This window comes from Vanellus vanellus, assembly GCF_965231255.1.
Source record: "Vanellus vanellus genome assembly, chromosome: Z".
NCBI classification, from domain to species: Eukaryota; Metazoa; Chordata; class Aves; order Charadriiformes; family Charadriidae; genus Vanellus; species Vanellus vanellus.
In genome coordinates, this window is record NC_138908.1 from 3,779,995 (window position 1) to 3,800,295 (window position 20,301).

The following is a 20,301-nucleotide window of genomic DNA, read 5'->3' on the forward strand; positions in this document are numbered from 1 at the left end:
GCATTCTTGTCTTGTTCATGCATCAAAATACTTCATCACGTTATTTTCCTACGTTTCTAGGTTTTTTTGTACTGATTTGCTGTCTGTATGTTTCTGTCTTGTTTGGTCTGTAGGAAAGTTAATAAATACATTAACAATTACACAGATAGCTATCACCTGCCATCTCACTGAACAGCTCTGTGAGGTAGGAAAGTTAGTATCACCGTAAGAGGTGGAGAAACTGAGGTGAAGGACTGAAATTCTCATCACTAATTTGTGTGCCACTGGTGAAAACCAGGATTCCATAATTTCTCCATCTTAAATTCTGCCATGTATTCTTTCTAAATTAAATTACCCTTATTACTTATACTGATTCATAAAGTAACACATTGTCAAATATTATAGTTCCTTCTTCCTAAAATAGTAAAAATAGTAAGTTCTTTTAAGTAGAGTAATAGCTTATCAAAAGTAATAGCTTGTTCATATTAAAGTGCTAAGTGGTCACTTATTTTCAGCATAGAACTGACTAGTGCAAATGCTTAGGCACAATTTTGGTTAAAATGCATACATTCTTCTGTGCAGAGGCAATACAACAGCATATAGCTTACTCCATCATTAGGCATTCCAGAGAACCTTACAAAGGCGCATGTCTGCAAAACATTTGGCAAAAGAACAAAACAAAGGATCCCATACGCTCTTTTACAGCATAGTACACTTAAAAAAGAATCGTCCGACATGTTTTTGGAGACTACACTTAAAACCAACAGGGCTAAAGCATTAGTTCTGTTGATACTCAGCCTACCTCCAGAATTATACTTTAAGTAGTGTAAGGCGTGAGGAGTTTACCACCTGGCAACAATAGCTAATATGTTGCTTCATCCATATTGTCATCACTACCGGCACAAAAGTCATCTCCATCTTCAAAATATGAACAAATGTAGTCATTTTCCTAAAAAAAAGGAAAAAAGCATCTATCACTGTATCTGGGAAGGAGACAATTTATGAAAGAAATAAGCTTTAAACTGCATGCAAGCAACCATGTTTTAAAACAGTAGTAGGAGTTTTTTCTCTCCTTATTTCTCAGGAAAGAAAAAGGAAAATATTCTAATGAAGTTCTGATATCTATGAAAGAAAAGGCAGGGGTTTTATGTAAATTTTGTGCCCTGTTTTAGTGATGAAAATGATTAATTACATGTATTGAAGGTAAAGGTGCCCAGGATAGCTGGTCAGCATTCAGGGACTGCTTCTACCAAGCTCAAGATCAGAGCATCCCGACACGTAGGAAGTCAAGGAAGGGAGCCAGGAGACCTGTGTGGCTAAACAGGGAACTGCTTGGCAAGCTCAAGTGGAAGAAGAGAGTTTATAGATCATGGAAGGAGGGGCTGACCGCTTGGGAGGAGTGCAGGGCTGCTGTCAGGGGATGTAGAGAGGCAACTAGGAAAGCTAAGGCCTGCTTAGAGTTAAACCTGGCAAGAGGGGTCAAGGACAACAGGAAGAGCTTTTCCAAATACATGGCAGATAAAACTAACACCAGAGGCAATGTAGGCCCACTACTGAATGGGGTGGGTGCCCTGGTGACAGAAGATACAGAGAAGGCAGAACTATTGAATGCCTTCTTTGTCTCTGTCTACTCTGTCGGGGGCTGTCCTGAGGAGTCCTGTTTTGCTGAGACCCCAGATGAAGATGAAGTCAAGTCAATGGATGAGTTTGCCTTAGTTGATGAGGACTGGGTCAGAGACCAGTTAAGCAACCTGGACATCCATAAATCCATGGGTCCAGATGGGATGCACCCGCAGGTGCTGAAGGAGCTGTCTGAAGTCATTGCTGGACCACTCTCCACCATCTTTACCAAGTCTTGGGAAACGGGTGAGGTGCCTGAGGACTGGAGGAAAGCAAATGTCACTACAGTCTTCAAAAAGGGCAAGAAGGAGGACCCGGGTAACTATAGACCGGTCAGCCTCACCTCCATCCCTGGGAAACTGATGGAACAGCTTATCCTTGGTGCCCTCTCAAGGCATATCAAGGATAAGAGGGTTATTAGGGGCAGTCAGCATGGCTTTTCCAAGGGGAAGTCATGCTTGACCAACCTCATAGCCTTTTATGAGGAAATAACAAGGTGGATGGATGATGGCAGAGCGGTAGATGTGGTCTACCTTGACTTCAGTAAAGCATTTGACACGGTCTCCCACAGCATCCTCATGGCTAAACTGAGGAAGTGTGGACTGGATGATCGGATAATTAGGTGGACTGCGAACTGGCTGAAGGAGAGAAGCCAGAGAGTCGTAGTCAATGGGGCAGAGTCCAGTTGGAGGCCGGTAACCAGTGGAGTGCCTCAAGGGTCGGTACTGGGGCCCATATTATTCAATATATTCATCAATGATTTAGATGAGGGAATTGAGTGTACTATCAGCAAGTTTGCTGATGACACTAAGCTAGGAGGAGTGGCTGACACGCCAGAGGGCTGTGCTGCCATCCAGAGAGACTTGGACAGGCTGGAGATTTGGGCAGGGAATAACTTAATGAAATACAACAAGGGAAAGTGTAGGGTCCTACATCTGGGCAGAAACAACCCCAGGTTCCAGTATAGGATGGGGAGCTACCTGTTAGAGAGCAGTGTAGAGGAAAGGGACCTGGGGGTCCTGGTGGACAGCAGGATGACCATGAGCCAGCACTGTGCCCTTGTGGCCAAGAAGGCCAATGGCATCCTGGGCTGTATTAGAAGGGGGGTGGTTAGTAGATCGAGAGGTCCTCCTTCCCCTCTACTCTGCCCTGGTGAGACCGCATCTGGAATATTGTGTCCAGTTCTGGGCCCCTCAGTTCAAGAAGGACAGAGACCTGCTGGAGAGAGTCCAGCGTAGGGCAACTAAGATGATTAAGGGAGTGGAGCATCTCCCTTACGAGGAAAGACTGAGGGAGCTGGGTCTCTTTAGTTTGGAGAAGAGGAGACTGAGGGGTGATCTTATTAGCGTTTATAAATATATAAAGGGGGAATGTCATGAGGATGGAGCCAGGCTCTTCTCAGTAGCAACCAATGATAGGACAAGGGGTAATGGATTCAAGCTGAAACACAAGAGGTTCCACTTAAATTTGAGAAGAAACTTCTTCTCAGTGAGGGTGACAGAGCACTGGAACAGGCTGCCCAGGGAGGTTGTGGAGTCTCCTTCTCTGGAGACATTCAAAACTCACCTGGACGCCTTCCTGTGCAACCTCATCTAGGTGTTCCTGCTCCGACAGGGGGATTGGACTAGATGATCTTTTGAGGTCCCTTCCAATCCCTAGCATACTGTGATACTGTGATTGATTGTGGCAGGACACATTCCTGCTTGCAAGATCTTTTTTCAGAGCTCTTTGGGAGTAACAAATCTAAAACACCCACTCAAATTAACTACGATGTAGTGCAACAAGGAAAACTGATGTAATAATGCCTCTCACTACAACTCTCCCTCAGCATCAGAGAAGCTAGGGATGCTTCTTTGGCTGATAGCCAACACACTGCTCCATGAGTAGGATCTGACTTTGTGTAAATAGGAAAGCTGACATCATACCTCTTCATGCTCCTCTTCATCGTATTCCTCTTGTTCTTCTGCTCCTTCACCATCTTCGTCTTCTTTGTCCTTTGTTTTGTCTTTCTCATCTTCAGATTTTTCTTCTTCATCATCCTTTTCCAGCTCCTGTCACAAGGCAATCTCCTTTACAAGGTAATCCCATGTTACAGCAACAGCATATCCTCCACACCACCAAAATGTTACGCTGCAGTTAACAGCAAGACAACTAGCATAACAATGCTGCACAAATGTTTTTTGTCACAATTTAAAACAATGTGATGTGAAGCATGAGAACTTCAAGGACTTACTTGATCAAACATTAGCCATCAGACTTGAAGTCTAAAAAAGGATGTTGTGTGTAATAAATTGAGATGATGATTTACGTTTACCATCCACTGTTAGGATAATTGACAGTAGAAGGCCCTGTCATACTCAATAAAGCAATACCACATACTAAATATAATAATGTATCTGCACCAAGCAACTGATGGATCACCACAAGCAAAAATAGAGGCTGTTTCACCTTTAAGCTTCCCATTCCCACGTGATGGGTAGTCACCTCCAAAACTGAGGTGACTTTCCTTCTAAGTTTCTCTCTCTCTGTTTCTTCCCTCTCAATGTATTAAATGGTTTCATTTCCAACATCACTAGGCTGGTGAAACAGCAATAAATTTAAAAGCTCTGGCACCAATTCATCTTTCAAGAAGATTGAACAGTAGCTCTGCTGTTCACAATTAGGCTACTTTGCTACCCAGTGACGAACAACTGGTCATTGTGTTGAGTGAAACAGGAGCAAAGAAAGCAGTTTCTCCACAGCCAGCCTCTATCGTTATCTTCTCTCTTGTGCTACCATGTTGCAGAACAGCTGTCTGTCAGTGTAAGAAGACAAGGCCAGAAGAAGGCTGCTCTGGTTATTCCACTTGTACCAAAAAACATACTAAAGGCTTCATTTTCCTTCAGCAATTTCTAACGTGCAATTTAGAAACAGTATGCACATCTTACCTCAATTTTTTTCAACACATCCAGATTACTTTTTGGCTCAGACTTTTTTGCCTTTTTTGGTTTTGCACCTGTTGAAATAAAATATATCACTATTATTTTTTTTTTTAATATGGAAGAACACAAATTCTCTTGTTTTATTTGTTCTTAAGAGCTTGCATCTTGAGTATCCCATGGAAATCCTGTACTGTCTGTATTAAAATTACCTTAAACTTTGAGCTACATCGTTCATGGAGGTGTAAGTGCCTGATTTATGTAAGTGATGCCTAGAGGGCCAGCCTGAAATTCACTTTGAACGGATAGTTAGCCAAAGATTTGGCCAAAGTGTGATATTCAGCTTCACAAAGTACTTTTCACCTACATACTCAAAATACATTAAAAAACTAGAACAAAATCTCAATTGTTATTTTTCATCATCTTAAAAAGGTAAAAATTCATTAGTGTTAGCTTATGCAACACATTAGTGACAGCTGGGTGCTTCAGATGGATAGATAAAAAAGGCAGACAGCAGTTTATTAGCTCCAACGCAGTAGGCATGGTTACTGTAGCTAGATGGCTTTTGGACCACAGATGGCTGCCATCTAATGAGTCCACAGTGCATGTTTCTACCTAGTCCCTTGATTCATAAGTATAATTTTTATCAAGTAACTCCCTACAATCCAACCTTATTACGCTACTTAACTATCTGGTGGAGCAAAGGTCAAAAATAGCAGTCCATACACCCAGCTAAGAGATACCTGAATTGCAGCACCCTAAACTAAGGCTGCCCCAATTCCAGGAGCGCAGTTTGACCAGAAGATAAGGAGAAACGAAGAGCTCTGCAGCAAGAGATGTTACAGCACTTACAAAGCTCTGTGAGACATCCCGTTTCCACAATGTAACTGTCTTTCAGCTCTCCTGCTGTATTCAGCAAAATCACACAGAACTTAGAACACAGGGCTGTACCTAACAGCTTAGATTAGCTCTTCTCAGCAGGGTAAAACTGCCTGTGTGAACTGCCACATTGGTGTAGCTACACAGCTTCTGATGGACAAGGTACCATCAGACAAGCTAGATCAGGTAACTTGCACCTTTTTTAGGCTAGGCTACACTAAGAGGTATCAGAAAGAAAAACTCTGCATTGATGGAGGGGGACATTCTTTCTGAAGCAGATAGTGGTCCAATGTGGCTATGTATTTTATCTGGCCTAATACTTAAACAAGCAGAACACTAAGAGCTGCTAAGAAGACAACTACATTTTATCAAAAGCATTTGTCATAAATAACCTCCAGTTCACTTCAGTGTTTTGCCTAGGAAGGGATTTTGTGACAAAAAGCACTGCACAGAGCTAAGCGGAATCAAGCTGCTCTGTGATAACGTATGAACAGCGTCAAAACAAACACATCCGGAATGAAGTAGGCTTTTAAGTAAAACAAGTGGAAAGTGTCATTCAAAACTAACATCTCTGCACAAACCCCTGCAGGCTTCTAGAGATGCCTGTAGAACAAATAGCCTGGAAATGAAAACAGATATGCAAGATCTTTCCCTAAATGCTGGGCATCTCTGGAGCTTATCATAAAATTGGAGACACTGACCCATCATTAGTAGAACTTCAAGCAAAATCACTCCTTACATCCATGTAGCTTAGAGGTGCAATGCAATACAATCTAAACTTTCCAAATACCTTTTTCTTGGTCTTAAATGCATGCATCTGATTGCTGTAGACATATGCATATAGCTGGCCTACAAGAGCTGAACCAAATCAATGATTTGGTTTTGGTTTCTTTTTTTGGCAGGCACTGCTGCTATCTAGGATACTGTGGTCCGCAGCCAGGGGTAAGTGTGGGAGAGAGGTAAGTGTGGGAGAGATGTGGAATTCTACCCCAAGTTTTGTCACTGAGAAGGCAGGTGGTCAGGCCTTTGGTTAAAATATTCAGGGAAACCAGAAAGAGGGACAGGGAAGTGTGTAAAAATGAAGCTGTCCCTGTACATGTAACCATGTAGTGATCCCAAAACCACTCCTGTAATCTATGAAGGTAGAATGGTAGGGAGCCTGTCTGAATCTCGGTGCAGATTCTCTCCACTCCCTCACCTTTGTTCCACTAGATTATAAAATGTCACCTAAGATGACTGTCCTCAAAATACAATAAGGATATGTACCAGAAGGGCTAATGTGTCACTGATCAGCTATTTACAAACCTCCTGAGTCATATGACTTTTGTACGGCCTCTGCATCATCAGGATTCCCCCAAAAAACTAAAACCACATGATTTTTCCTTTTAGAGTAACCTCTTTTTTTTTTATCCAATCAAATTCTGACGGTCAGCTGGTCTTTGCTATTACAATTATGTAAGAAAATGTACTTTTAAGAGCAAATAGAGAAACTGGTACAAAAGAAAGAGGTAGAAATTCCTCACAGTGAGCAGTGATTCTCTCTTTGTTAATGATAATCACATTATTATAACAAGGAATAATAAATCAGCATTTATGATTTTGTTGGATCCTGAGGATCTAATTATTGCATCCAGGCCTATAAAACCTAATGCAGTTTCTTCTTTTTTTTTTTTTTTTTTTTTTAAAGTAGGAATGTACTGGTTTAATCTTTAAAAATTTGCAAATAAATATTTAATTTTCAGTTGAATCTTGCAGTCTACCTTTAGTACTATGCTTCTCAATGATGCTCTTAAAAGGAACAAAGCTTCCAGCTGAGCCAGTCTCCATGACTACTGCACATTCCCTTTTCTGTTTCTATTTTATCCTTGAACTGAAAAATGACACATGAAGGACCTGGACAAAGAGAACAAGAAAGTAAACAACAATATATAACAGACAGCTAGATACAGGAGGCCAAGCGTTATTTCACATCAACAGAGCAACAGACTTCTACAGAGAACTTAAAATAACGCTCATGCAAACCAGAAAACACTTTGAAAAGCGTATACACATATGATGCTATGTAATAAAAAAGTTTTTTCCTGTAAGAACAACCAATACCAGCTCCAACTGCTGTTGAAGGATCTGGTTCACAATTCTGTGAAGCAAGCTGAAAATAAACAAAAAAGTAAAACCTGGGAAAATTGAAAATAACTTACATTAAATCACATATAAAAGACTTAAAAAATGGAAAAGTCAACAAAATCATAAACAGGATAATTGAGAAACCCAAATTATAAAGGAAATCTGAATAGCCAGCTACTCATTGAATAGAAGGGTGAGTTTTGACTAAAGATACAAACTTTCAAACCAAAAAAGTGTTGTTGTTTGGTTTTTTTTTTTAATCTTTCAGTGTTACATATCTCATATGCTAATATGATACATCATATGAAAAGTAGGAAAGGAGGATAAATCTGTTCCAGGAAGTTAAAACATCCTACAGAAGCAAAGCAAAACCCAAAGAAGACAGGCAGACTAGTAAATTACTTAGAAAAAATCTGCTAAAAGCCCTGATTATTCAGACTAATTAACTACTATTAATTTCTACCATTTTTTTTTCCCCTAACCAGCTCCAGTATGTCTTCTATCACTCAACTAGTGTGTACTAAATGCTCGTTAAAAATATGTACTATACCTTTTTTGGCCTTTTTCTTTGGCTTCATCTCTCTAGGGAGTCTTCTCCAATCTGTACAGAAAATAGCTTTAATATATATGAATGATGACTTATAGCAGTAATCCTCCCCCTGCCACCCACCAAGGAAAGGCAGGGGCCCCTGTTATGCATGATCCTATTTACATGCAAGCCTTTTAGCATACAACAGTTTTACGGAATTCTAGCTGTACTTGAAATTGAGGAACTGGAGTGAGGACTGGCATTTCACCCACTTAATGACCACTGGCATCTGCCCCAAAAAGACAAAGTTCAGCTCTTCCAGTGGCCCACATGCCCTTCAATTTACATTCTGTAATTAATTTTGCAGTAGTGAGCTACACAGATATGATTGTGGAAGTTTAATGTTATAAAATCCAGTGACCCATGACTGAGACATCAGGTTGGGTCACTTTTAGTAACATAAATGTTTGCTCCCAGTTCAAAACTGGTATTTGCATGGCAAGTAAGAGAAAAAGGAAAGCTAGAGTAAGAGCTAAAGCTCAATTTTTTGGTGCAAATCAGTTGTTTCAATGGCATAAATAAATAAAATCAATATTTTTACCCTTTTTTTTTCATCAAAACAATACTTCGCCTGCATCTGAAAACATGCAAAGGGTGGCGTAACTCTCAACAAGGCATATATGACTTGGTAAGGATTTGCATATTTTCTTTGATAATCTCAGGTATTACCTGGGGTCCATGTTGGATGCTCTTTTTCACTGTCCTGGTACTTGTTACTGTACCTCTCTATAGAGAAGGCTACAAAGAGTTATTGAATTCAATTAATTAAAAGGCAATACAGACACTGTTCTTGATATTTTCCTGTAACTAAACATAAAGTGTATTTTCTAATCCCACATTGAACACTTTCTTGTGCTGTTGTCAAATACTTTAATGTTTAATGTCACTACTCTGAGCAGTTCTCATAATCCCCAGGACTAATCATTTGCTAAGTACTTGCAAGACCTGGATTTTATATCTCCCCAAAAATGGCAAAAAACCTCGAACATCGCTTTGCATTTTTCGGGTACCTTCTTTCAATCAAAACACTTGCCTCCCACCTCAAAAAAAAAACAATACCAAAAACCCCCCCAAAATCCTCCAAATTTATTATAATTTATACTTATATCCTTGGAAAGCATGAAAATGTAAAATGCAGATATAGTCAGGGCAACTATGTTGAAACATCAGATGAACGCTAACTCTTCTACTCTTCAACAGTTTCACAATCAAACCTTTGCTACAAAACCAGTCAGTGACATTTATCACTACTGTGCTAATCATGAAGAGTATCCAAGATTCCCAGGTCTCAGAAGGGTGCATCTTAGACCTATTATGATCAATTCCCAAGACTTTAAATACTTCTGCAATGGCAAAGCTTTGCAGCGTAACAGTGATGTGTCCTAAACAGCAACAACACCTTTTAGTCCTTTTAACCTCTTTCCAGACACATGAACTAAACTGAGAAACGCACTGTCAATAATACAGTAGTGATACAACTTAATTAAATCCACTTATACTGCAAAAAAGCGTGTCTAATGACAAAAGCAGTATCAAAACATAAGCATTTTTAATTCAGTCCCATTTTTTCTTACCATATTACCGTACCCAACTGCAACATCCATTTAATGCAAAATTACTGATTCTGATTGCACTAATAACTCATTACCCAAACAGGGATAATTTTTGTGGGTATTGTACAAAAAAATAGTAACAAGGACAGATTGCAACATTTACAGTCAGAGACTTCCAACATACTCACTGGAGAAAAGGAAGGAAGACATCAGAAATGAAGCTCGATTTTAAATTTAGTTATGAGGGCAAGCAGAAGACCTACTTAAAACTGCAACAAAGAATGTGCATTTAAAGTGACAGTGTCCCAAGAGGCATTTAATGTTGGTGGCCTTCACAGATGCTGTAGGAAACTGTCAGCACAGAGAGGGAAAGTAACTAGTAGCTTTGATTTCGGCTGGAGGCTCTTTAGCGAAGAACTAATTGCTGATGCCATGAGTCTGACTGACTCTCGCCACTGACAGCTAAGGAACCCACTGCCAAGGTTACAGTCACCCAGTCATAGCACATATACCTACAGGAAAAATATGAATAATTCATAGCTTATGAAGTGAGGAAAAGAGAGAACTTACTATAGAATATGCCTGCTACTCACTCAAAGTGAGTGTTGAAATGAATTATGAAAATTTATTCTATATGGCCCACTAACACATCAAAATTGCCAGGTAGTATTAGATGTGGCTTTCATTTACTACCTGAATAACGATAAAATAGCTATGATAGGTAAGCTAAAACAGCTAAGACAGATAGCTATGTCCTAACTAATTAAAATGTTTCCCTTCTCACACTTCAAAGGACCATTTGGCTCACAGATGTTGTGCTGATGGTTTAAAACAATCCATTTGTTCTTGTATCAAAGCCAATTCAAAAAGTTCCTGTCTATTAGTCCTACCAGTCGTTTTGACAAAATACAGAGGAGCAAAGGGCTGTGAGCCAGATAACAGAAAAGATGAGTTAAAAATAATCTACCCTGGGGCAAGAAAGTGATTTTCTTAAAGCTAGGCCACTTCTGCCACACAATGCAGTCCCACAGACAACTGCATTGTGCAATGGAGATGAAAGCAAGCTTTTTAAGCTGCAGACCACCACTGATGTAATTATGCCCCACCCCTCATATAAGGCATTTTTGTACAACTAAATGTTCACTAAAAAGTTAACTTACCAACTTATCCTTGGGGAGATGATGATAACATTTGAAGCATTATTTGAGTTTATCAAGTGGCTGTCTACCTGCTTTCCCTACAACTGCCAGTTTTTGTAGAAAAATAGTCTTCAAAGTTGGCAATACTACTAAGGAGCACACTCAGCAACAAGAGTCTCCATCTCAGAAAGAAGGCTGCAGGAACAAAGATGATTTTGCGATGAACAGTAAGAATGATCACATGAGGCCAAGTTAGAAAAGAGAGATAGTATGTTCTCTTACAGTGACTGGTTCCTTGGAAATAACCCTGACAGGCTCTCAGGCATAGCAGTTTCCTTTATTTGTGTCTCAAACGGAAATAGCAAACTTCAAGCCTGAAAAAGATCAAGGGCATGGCAAGCCTCCAGTGAGATGAGAAACCAAAGAGACTGAAACTTGTTTACTCAGAAGATGAAAGAGGAAATGTGATAAAAGAGTAATTTGGAATGCTTCTACCATCGTAAAGGGATCTAGAAATGAAGATCAAATCTGTTCTTCTTGCCTCATAACCAAGGTTTTACCTAGCTGCACCGTCAGGGTCCACCCTGGGCCGTGCTTGTGCTGCACTACGCCTGCCTGCTGTGTCCCGGTGACTGCTGGGCTCCAGCTGCAGGTCAGAGGAAATATCCTGGGTTTTGTGAGCCACAACATCTGGTTAGCAGTGTGTTCACTGCTCACACTGCAGAGTGCTGCTCCATTTTAAACAGTGCTTTAGTACAAGAACAAGTGGACAATCAATAAGGTGTGCTAATTAGTGTTACATTCAAAGCTTAATAAAAAAAGAAATGCACCCAGTCTCAATAACATCTAGAATTCACTGCTACACCATGAACAAAAATTACCAAAAATTCAGAGGGGATTGGAGTATGTACCGGTATCGTATCGACAACATGAATATTCAGTCAAAATATATTCTGATGGTTTTGGGGTGGAAATTAAACCTCATGTTTTAGAGTTCAAATCAGCTCTCACTATTCTAAATCAGCACAACATAGAAAGGGAAAGATTACCCAGTGTTATGGTTTGAAAAGCCCACAACAATTTATTGCCATTTAGACAATTATTCTATCACCTGATGACCCTTCTCCACCTGGGAAGGGGAATTGAGAAAAAACAAGGAAACCCAGGGGCTGAAATATGAACAGATTTAATAAAATAAGACTAGATAATTAACACTAATAACACTAAAGAACCAATATTGATCCTTATACCAATATAAAACATGCAAGGATTACACACAGCCATTTCTATCAGTAGGAAGCTGTGCACTCCCAGCAGTGGACAGCAAATGTCAGACACTGTGAGTGCTGTGACTTCGGGAGGGAAGGAAGGCCTCAGGGGTCGGGCACAACGGCAAAGAAGTTCTCAGGATCACAGCCATTAAGGGAGAGAGAGCACTTTGCAGCAAACTGTCTAATTTATGTTGAATGTGTGGTATGAAATAATCCTGTTGGCCAGCTTGGGTCAATTGCCTGGGTCTCACTCCTCATCCCTGCACCTGGTGAGCTCGAAAAACACCGAGACCTTGAAACCCACACACCATAGCTGGCTATAAAGTAAATATTTTCACAAATTCAGACACTACAGTCTTTTAAAAGTGCAGTTTTCCCAAGCATTAGACAAGAATCACAGAATCACAGAATGGTCAGGGTTGGAAGGGACCTCTGGAGCTCATCCAGTCCAACGCCCCTGCCAGAGCAGGGGCACCTACAGCAGTTGCACAGGATGGCGTCCAGGCGAGTTTTGAATGTCTCCAGAGTCAGAGACTCCCCCACCTCTCTGGGCAGCCTATGCCAGTGCTCTGCCACCCTCACAGCAAAGAAGTTCCTCTTCAGGTTGAGATGGAACTTCCTAGGGCCAAGTTTTTGCCCATTACCTCTTGTCCTATCACTGGGCACCGCTGAAAAAAGACTGTTCCCATCCCCCCGGCACCCTCCCTTTAAGGATTGATAAGCATTAATAAGATCCCCCCTCAGTCTTCTCTTCTCCAGACTAAAAAGCCCCAAGACCCTCAGCCTTTCCTCATCAGAAAGATGCTCCAGTCCCCTCATCATCTCTGCAGCCCTTTGCTGGACCCTCTCCAGCAGTCCCCCTTCTTGAACTGGGGAGCCCAGAACTGAACACAGTACTCCAGATGTGGCCTCACCAGGGCAGAGCAGAGGGGGAGGATGACCTCCCTTGACCTGCTGGCCACACTCTGCTTGATGCCCCCCAGGATGTCATTGGCCTTCTTGGCCACCAGGGCACATTGCTGGCTCGTGGGCATCCTGCTGTCTACCAGGACTCCCGGGTCTCTTTCCACAGAGCTGCTCTCCAGCAGGTCAGCCCCTAACCTGTACTGATGCATGGGGTTATTCCTCCCCAGATGCAGCACCCCACACTTGCCCTTGTTGAATTTCATTAGGTTCCTCTCTGCCCAACTCTGCAGCCTGTCCAGGTGCACTGTATGGTGGCATGAATTAGTCCTGTGTCGCTTAAACCAGGATATCCAGTGTTTGGCCACTTTAGATTTCTTAAACATTTTTTAAAAGCTTTTTAGCAACTGCCTGTTGCACTGACTGGGCCTAGGATCTGATGCATGCAGCATTTACTAAGATGACGTATTTCCTATTTTCCTGTAACAGCACTTGTCATTTATACCATTCAGAACAAGCACACAGGAGGATGACAGAATCAGGCAAAAATCATGAACAGAATCAGTCCTTACAGTAATACCCTCCTGTCCTGCTAGATTTACAATACCCGCACAACAAGGTAAACAGACATTAAAGTCTTCCTACCCTGCTCCCCTTTCCTTCTTTCCCACTTAAACAGTTTTCTGACCAGAAAGCTTGATTTTTAACAGTATAACTGAATGTCAAGTATAGCAGAGCATTTGCTGTTATCAAACAATAACAAAATGGTTATTTTTTAATTATGTAGAAGCAAAAGACATTCTCAGCTCAAGTAGAATAAGATCAAGCTTTGGCTTCTAATCCAGCTCTGCTTCCTATGCAAACCTCCATAAATCACTTGTCCTCATCTCGATCTTTGTATTTCAGGTGACTTGTCAGTAATACTTACCGATCTTTCCTGAATGGACTTAGGGGAAAAAAAATTAGTACCTTTTAGAATGTCCAGCTATTAAATGTAACATTGATTATTTTAAGTATGTCTTCACACAATTAAAATGGAAGCTGAATTTCAATGCTAGTATTTACTACAGATTTCTTTGCTCCATTGCAAAATTTTTTAGAGTATTTTAACATATAGGAATGTCTATTTTGCTTATATTGTTTAGAGTATAATTGAAAAAACTACATACATTGGTCTAAATGTTTCGTATTGTTTATTAAATGGGATAGATCTTTGATAAGTCTCTTTTTCAAACAGTAGTTGCTTTCTAGTTACAGCACTTGTAGGTGTGACCCACAACTTCAGTAAGTGTAAAAGCAGAAAAATTCCCTATTATCTTAAGCTGACAATTTTTATTCCTCAGTTATCAGTATAAAATACATCTTCAACACATGCATTTCTTTACATCATCCTTCACAGAATAATAACTACTGAAGATATAAATAAAAATAAAAAGCATACAAACAAACCTTCACGATCTTCTACTGACAAAAAATATGGCATTTTTTTCATAGTTCCTCTAAGATCTTGTTTTAAGGCCAACATGTAATCTTCATCTTCTCCTGTTTTCAGAGGCACTGGCTTATTTTCTGTACTCTGTACAAATTATGTTTATTATTTATAAGGTCTTAATATCCATCAAATACACAGGAACACTAACAAAAGCTACAATAAATACAGCTAATCACAGAAGAATGCAACTATGCATTATGCTACTTCTCATGTATACTGCATTCTGACATGCATAACTGTTTACATTTAGCTTTATACCTTTTGTGACTTCACTGTATCTCTCTGCAAAAATGTATCAAGAAATCAAGAAAAAAAAAAGTATTAACATTCTGAAATAATCATTCATAGACATGCTGAGCTCTTAATTGCCAAAAGCAGCTTTTCACACCAGCTTGACTTGCTCAGAAACCATTGCTTCTCTCTTCAGTCAGAGCAGCACTGGCCTTAACCTCTTGTAAAACAGTGTTTTCGCTACATTAAGTATGATTACTGTGAATCACACAGACACCATTTCCATGACTATTGTCACAGCAACAGGTTGTGTTGTCATACAACCACGTAGCACACAATTCAGTTTCTGTCAGCTGAATTTAAATGAATTGTTAAGATTTGGATTTTTGGGTTGTTTTGTTTGGTTTTTTTTTGAACTATGAATCTTGAAATTGGGAAATTTGGAATAAATAAGCGAGAACTGTTTTAAAAATATACAAAACACCAGAGACAGAGACAAAGTTACAGAATAGATGTTGCTTCTCTCACACGACAGATGGTGCACAATCAGTACCTGAGTAGCAGGTTGCAAAGCACAAAGTGCTATCACAATCACAGAGCTGGATCATGAAAGGAGTTTACTGCTTCCAGCTGTATTTTGTAGCTGGCCAACATTTTAAATTACTAATGCTGCTGACAGTAAAATGATGCTTCTTAACTGGTTTTCTAATTGCATTTACAGGAAATTTGTAAGAACTCAGAACATGTCTATTAGAAATATGCAATGGCAACAATTCACTGCTTAAAATTTCATTGTAAGTCATTCAACAGCTGTAATATACTTTTGGTCACTGCCCACTCATTAAATCTAACTCTTGACATTTTTATTGATCCTAGTTATGCCACTGGGTAAACTTAGACTTTCTTGAATGGCAATAGATTTCCTCTGACAAGTTTACCTTAGTTCTGAAACTTTGTTCACAGCAGGAGGAAAGCATCTTTTACTTCTCCTTGTTATACAAATACACTGGGGCTAGTAGTTCTCCTACAGGAATGATCCATTGCTGACTATAACTGCAAAAGCTGTAGTTCACACAGAATTCAGTTTCCTTGGGCTATCAAGCAGACTGCAACATTCACATTAGGAACAGTTACATATGGCTTTGCATCAATGAAATCACACAACTTAATTGTAAAGGTGGACTAAGAAGATACATAACATTCGGTTCAGTAAGTCAAAACCTGAGGTGAAATAACTATTTGGAGAAATCTCAGCATAGTACCAATTATGTATCAAACCTGCAAGTTCTGTATCATAACATATGAGACTGAGAAAAAATTCATGCACCTTGATGAAACCCTGACATAACTGGGAAGTTCTGTTATATAAAACCGTGACACTATAAGACCTTTCCACCTCAAAACTGTCCAAGCTTCCCTGCATAACCTGCAAAATGCAGTCAGAAAATGCTCTTTCTTCCCCTTTAATTTTCAAATACAGACCAAGCCAAACCTCAATGAGGTTTCCTTAATTATATAAAATAACTTTCAGATACTTTCAAATTATTTTCAAATGCTGGCTACTGACGTACAAGACAATCATCTGAAATCTTTACATCAACAGTAAATCTCTAAAATCAGCAAATCCATTCACAGCTTCAAAGACTAGTGTAAGTTCATTTCAAACAAATTCATATATCTAGTGTTTCCATTACTGTAATGTCCAGAAAACCAAATCATGATGACGACTTTAGCAAACAAACATCTTGCAAGCAATCTAGTTAAATATGGGATACAACAGTTAGCAAAGGGACAGAAAGCAATAATAAGAAAAACAATAATTTATATTAAGTACTTCAAAACTGACCTAAAGTGCTTAGGGTTGTTCATATATTTCATTGCATTATCTAAACACGAGCATGAACACGCTTTACCTGAACACAGAGTGTGATCTAAAAAACCCTCTGTACTTACAGGAAATGGTGGTGGAGGCTGACACACGACATCAGGTAGAGCTGCATCTTTAGCAAAGCCAACAGCCTCGATGTTGAAGGTAAACGCAGCACGTCCTCTTCCTCTACCTGCCATTTGGAGTTACTGAAAATATTACAGATTTTTAAAGATTTGTTTTTGTTACATGTATTGAATGCATGCATATAATACCTATAAAATCAATGTCTAACAAAAATTACAGTAATTTTAAAACCACTCTCAAAGATCATTTTAAATAGCAAGCCATTTTTAATGCCCATCTTAGGTTCTTCCACATACTATAAATTTGGCACATACCTAAAATCAACTCCATTCCCTCATTTCTGCTAGCCACTATGCCTGAAATTACCTCCTAACACAGAAATTTTAAACTTTTTTCTTCTAAACCTTAGACGTACTGACTTGAGTTCAATCAGGGCAGAAGAACCAGAAACTACATTAAAAAAAAAAAAAAGAAAAAAAAAGTTCAAGGACCCTGAACATTCTGCGAATACCTTCTGCAGTTTCTGAACTTTTCTCCAAAAAAGTGTGTTTGTCACTCACGGCTTCTCCAACCTTCACATTGTTTTTTCCCTTTATCTTTGTAGCTAGTTTTGGATACTGATAAAGACTCAAAAGCAAAGAGGTTCAAGGTAAAAGCATCAAAAAACTCCAGCATGTCTGCAACCTAACTGCTGATAAAAGGAGGTTGTTTCTAACTAAAATATTTCACCAAGGATAAAAAAGAAAAATAGTCTGAAAGCTACATTTACAGTCACATCTCACCACCAATTCTCATCTCAGGATTGTACAGGTTGGCAAGTAAAGCAAAATATAAGAAAGACATTTTTTGCGGGGAAGATGTCAAGAAATGGGACCCAACAGAAGCCCGGTTGAAGCAATGTGTACTGCTCTCTCCCCAAGACCGTGTAAAGATCAATTCAAGCCTCCAGCCCAGAAATTCCATGTGGTATTTACCATTAATTGCAAGGTTGCCGTATTGCACCCTGCTTGGTAAGAACGTGCCTGTTCTGGACTTACTACTGTACTGGTATCATCACATCTCTTTCCACCATTAGCGTGTGGGTGAGATAGCAAGCTCAAACAGGAAACAAAAACAGTGCAATACCTACAGCTTCTCATATGCTTGTCTAAAATAACAAGAAATCCAGGGGAGAATTATGATTAGAAGCAAAGACATATATACTTGAAATTAAGATCTTTTAAGATTCCTGCAAATAGAAGCAATGGTCTTTTTGTTAAATGCCAGTGAGAAACATGTTGATGCAAGAATTTTCCTACTTATTATTTCCAACAGGAATACACTCTGCTTGGATAAAACAAAATCACATTACATAGTTCCACATCACTCAGCAGCACAGAAAACTGCCTACAAATAAGCAGAAAGACCTAAATAAATCATTTTAAGAAAGACAACAAAGCAAAAGCTAAGCCTGAGCATTTAATTAACTGGAAATGAAAAAAAAAAAAAAAAAGAGAAAAGATAAAAGAAATAGCAAACTCATTTGAAAGCAGGATGAAAAGCAAGATATGTGCCTGGCAGAACAGAGAGAGCGAAAAGATATAGCAAAGCTCCAAACATAAGCAATTATATTATCTGGGTGTGAGAGAACGGAACCAACAACAGAAGAAGACAAAGACACAAAAAGTCACAGGAGAAGCCCAGCTAGCAAGGAGAGGCACATTGTTTGCATTAAATATAGTGAATATAAAGATCCATTTTTAAAATGCTATTGTAAACTTAACTCACGTAAGATTCTCTTGAAATAGCACATTAGTCTGATGAGAAGTAATGAGCTTTAAAACTACTGGTATTTCAATTCCGCAGTTTTACTGAAACCTGTGATGTTTTTCAAGCATACTGGCTTAGAAGGTTTATGTCTACTGACACCATAAAGTGACAGATGACCGGAGAAATCCTGACAGAAAAGTTGAGTTGTACAAGCATGGCAAAGTTACCATGACAACTCGTGTTTGGGCTGCCAGGAGGGATGCCTAATGGAGCACTTGGGCACATTTTCGTGTTTACAGATAGTTTGTGTGTCATTTGCTCTACAAATGAGAAAGCAAATTTCAGATTTAAGCTTTTAAAATTCCTTCACAACTACATACGCTGTTGCTTGGGCAGTCAGTCAGTCAAGGGAAGGCTGCAGAGGCCTACGGGAGGGAAAGGCCTGTGGAAACGGTCCCTGCTGGCTTCGGGGTAGCTGGTCCGATGGTGGCAGGTGTGAGGAGACTCAGATGAGCTCTTGCTATTGTATGCTTTCCTCAGAACAAAACTCTTGATCGTGTTTGGATCCTTGATTTGCAGAGACAGGTGTAAAGAGTGGAAGGGAAGACTGGATAAAGGAGAAAGGGCTGAAATTTAAATACTGAGATTTTGTGGTGTTTTTTTTTTTTCTTTTCACCTGATGCCCCTGAAGGTAAAAAGGTGAAAACATGTGTCACCATGGCCACAAGCCCCTGCCATCCAGGAATACATCCTCTCAGCTCCTCGTTGCCCTCTCCCACTCCCTCTCTCCTCATCCTCCCCCTGCTCCCCTCACCACCTTTATGGCTTCACCATCCCCTCCATCTTGGCCGCCTCCTCCGGGCAGCGACGGGCCCTGTCGCAACAGCAGAAGGGGCTTCAACCCCTCCATCCCCTCATGCAACAGCTGAGATCCCCCAGCCCACTCAGGGCTCCCTCAGGGCTCCCTCAGCCCCTCTCAAGGGCTCTCTTTCCCCCCCTCAGGGCAACCTCACCGCCCCTCAGGACCCCCTCAGGGCTCCCTCAGCCCCTCTCAAGGGTTCCCTTGCCCCCCTCAGGGCAACCTCACCGCCCCTCAGGACCCCCTCAGGGCTCCCTCAGCCCCTCTCAAGGGTTCGCTTGCCCCCCTCAGGGCAACCTCACCGCCCCTCAGGACCCCCTCAGGGCTCCCTCAGCCCCTCTCAAGGGTTCCCTTGCCCCCCTCAGGGCAACCTCACCGTCCCTCAGGGCTCCCTCATCCCCATCTGGGCTCCCTCACAGCCCCTCGGGACCACCTCATGGCTGTCTCCCCCCCCCCGCCTCAGGTGTCCATCACCCCTGTCAGGGCAACCTCATCCCCCTCAGGGCTCCCTCAGTCCCCTCAGGGCAACCTGACCACCTCTTGGGACACCCTTATGGCACCCTCACCCTCCTCAGGGCTCCCTCACTCCCCTCAGGGTAACCCCACTCCTCCTCAGGATCCCCTCAGGGCCCCATCACCCCTGGTTAGGCTCCCTCAGCCTCCCTCAGGGCTCCCTCACTCCCCTCAGGGTTCCCTCACTGCCTCTAGGGACCCCCTGATGGCGCTCTCACCCCCCTCAGGGCTCCCTCAGCCCCTTTTAGGGCTCCATCACCCCTGCCAGGGTTCCCTCAACCCCTCAGGGCTCCCTCACCCCCACTCAGGGCAACCTCACCGCCCCCCAGGACCCCCTCATGGCTCCCTCATCCTCCTCAGGGCAACCTCACCCCTTTACCCCCCACCTGAGGGCTCCCTCAGCGACCCCCTCAAGGGCTCCCTCACCCTCCTCAGGGCAACCTCACCGCCCCTCAACACTCCCTCAGCCCCTCTCCGGGCAACCTCGTCCCCCTCAGGGCAACCTCACCCCGCCTCAGCATCCTCTCA

The 20,301-nt window shown here is 41.2% G+C and overlaps 1 protein-coding gene across 1 annotated transcript; it reads right to left on the reverse strand.

The window, feature by feature from the left end:
• Window positions 1-677: 677 nt before the first annotated feature.
• On the reverse strand, window positions 678-16,765 carry POLR3G (RNA polymerase III subunit G; the record flags this gene model as incomplete). The annotated part of the gene is made up of 7 exons (XM_082498117.1): window positions 678-928; window positions 3,525-3,650; window positions 4,527-4,615; window positions 8,071-8,121; window positions 8,779-8,847; window positions 14,431-14,551; window positions 16,652-16,765. The coding sequence occupies 7 exons, from the start codon at window positions 16,763-16,765 to the stop codon at window positions 842-844; spliced, it is 657 nt and encodes a 218-aa protein (XP_082354243.1). The 3' UTR covers window positions 678-841.
• Window positions 16,766-20,301: the final 3,536 nt, after the last annotated feature.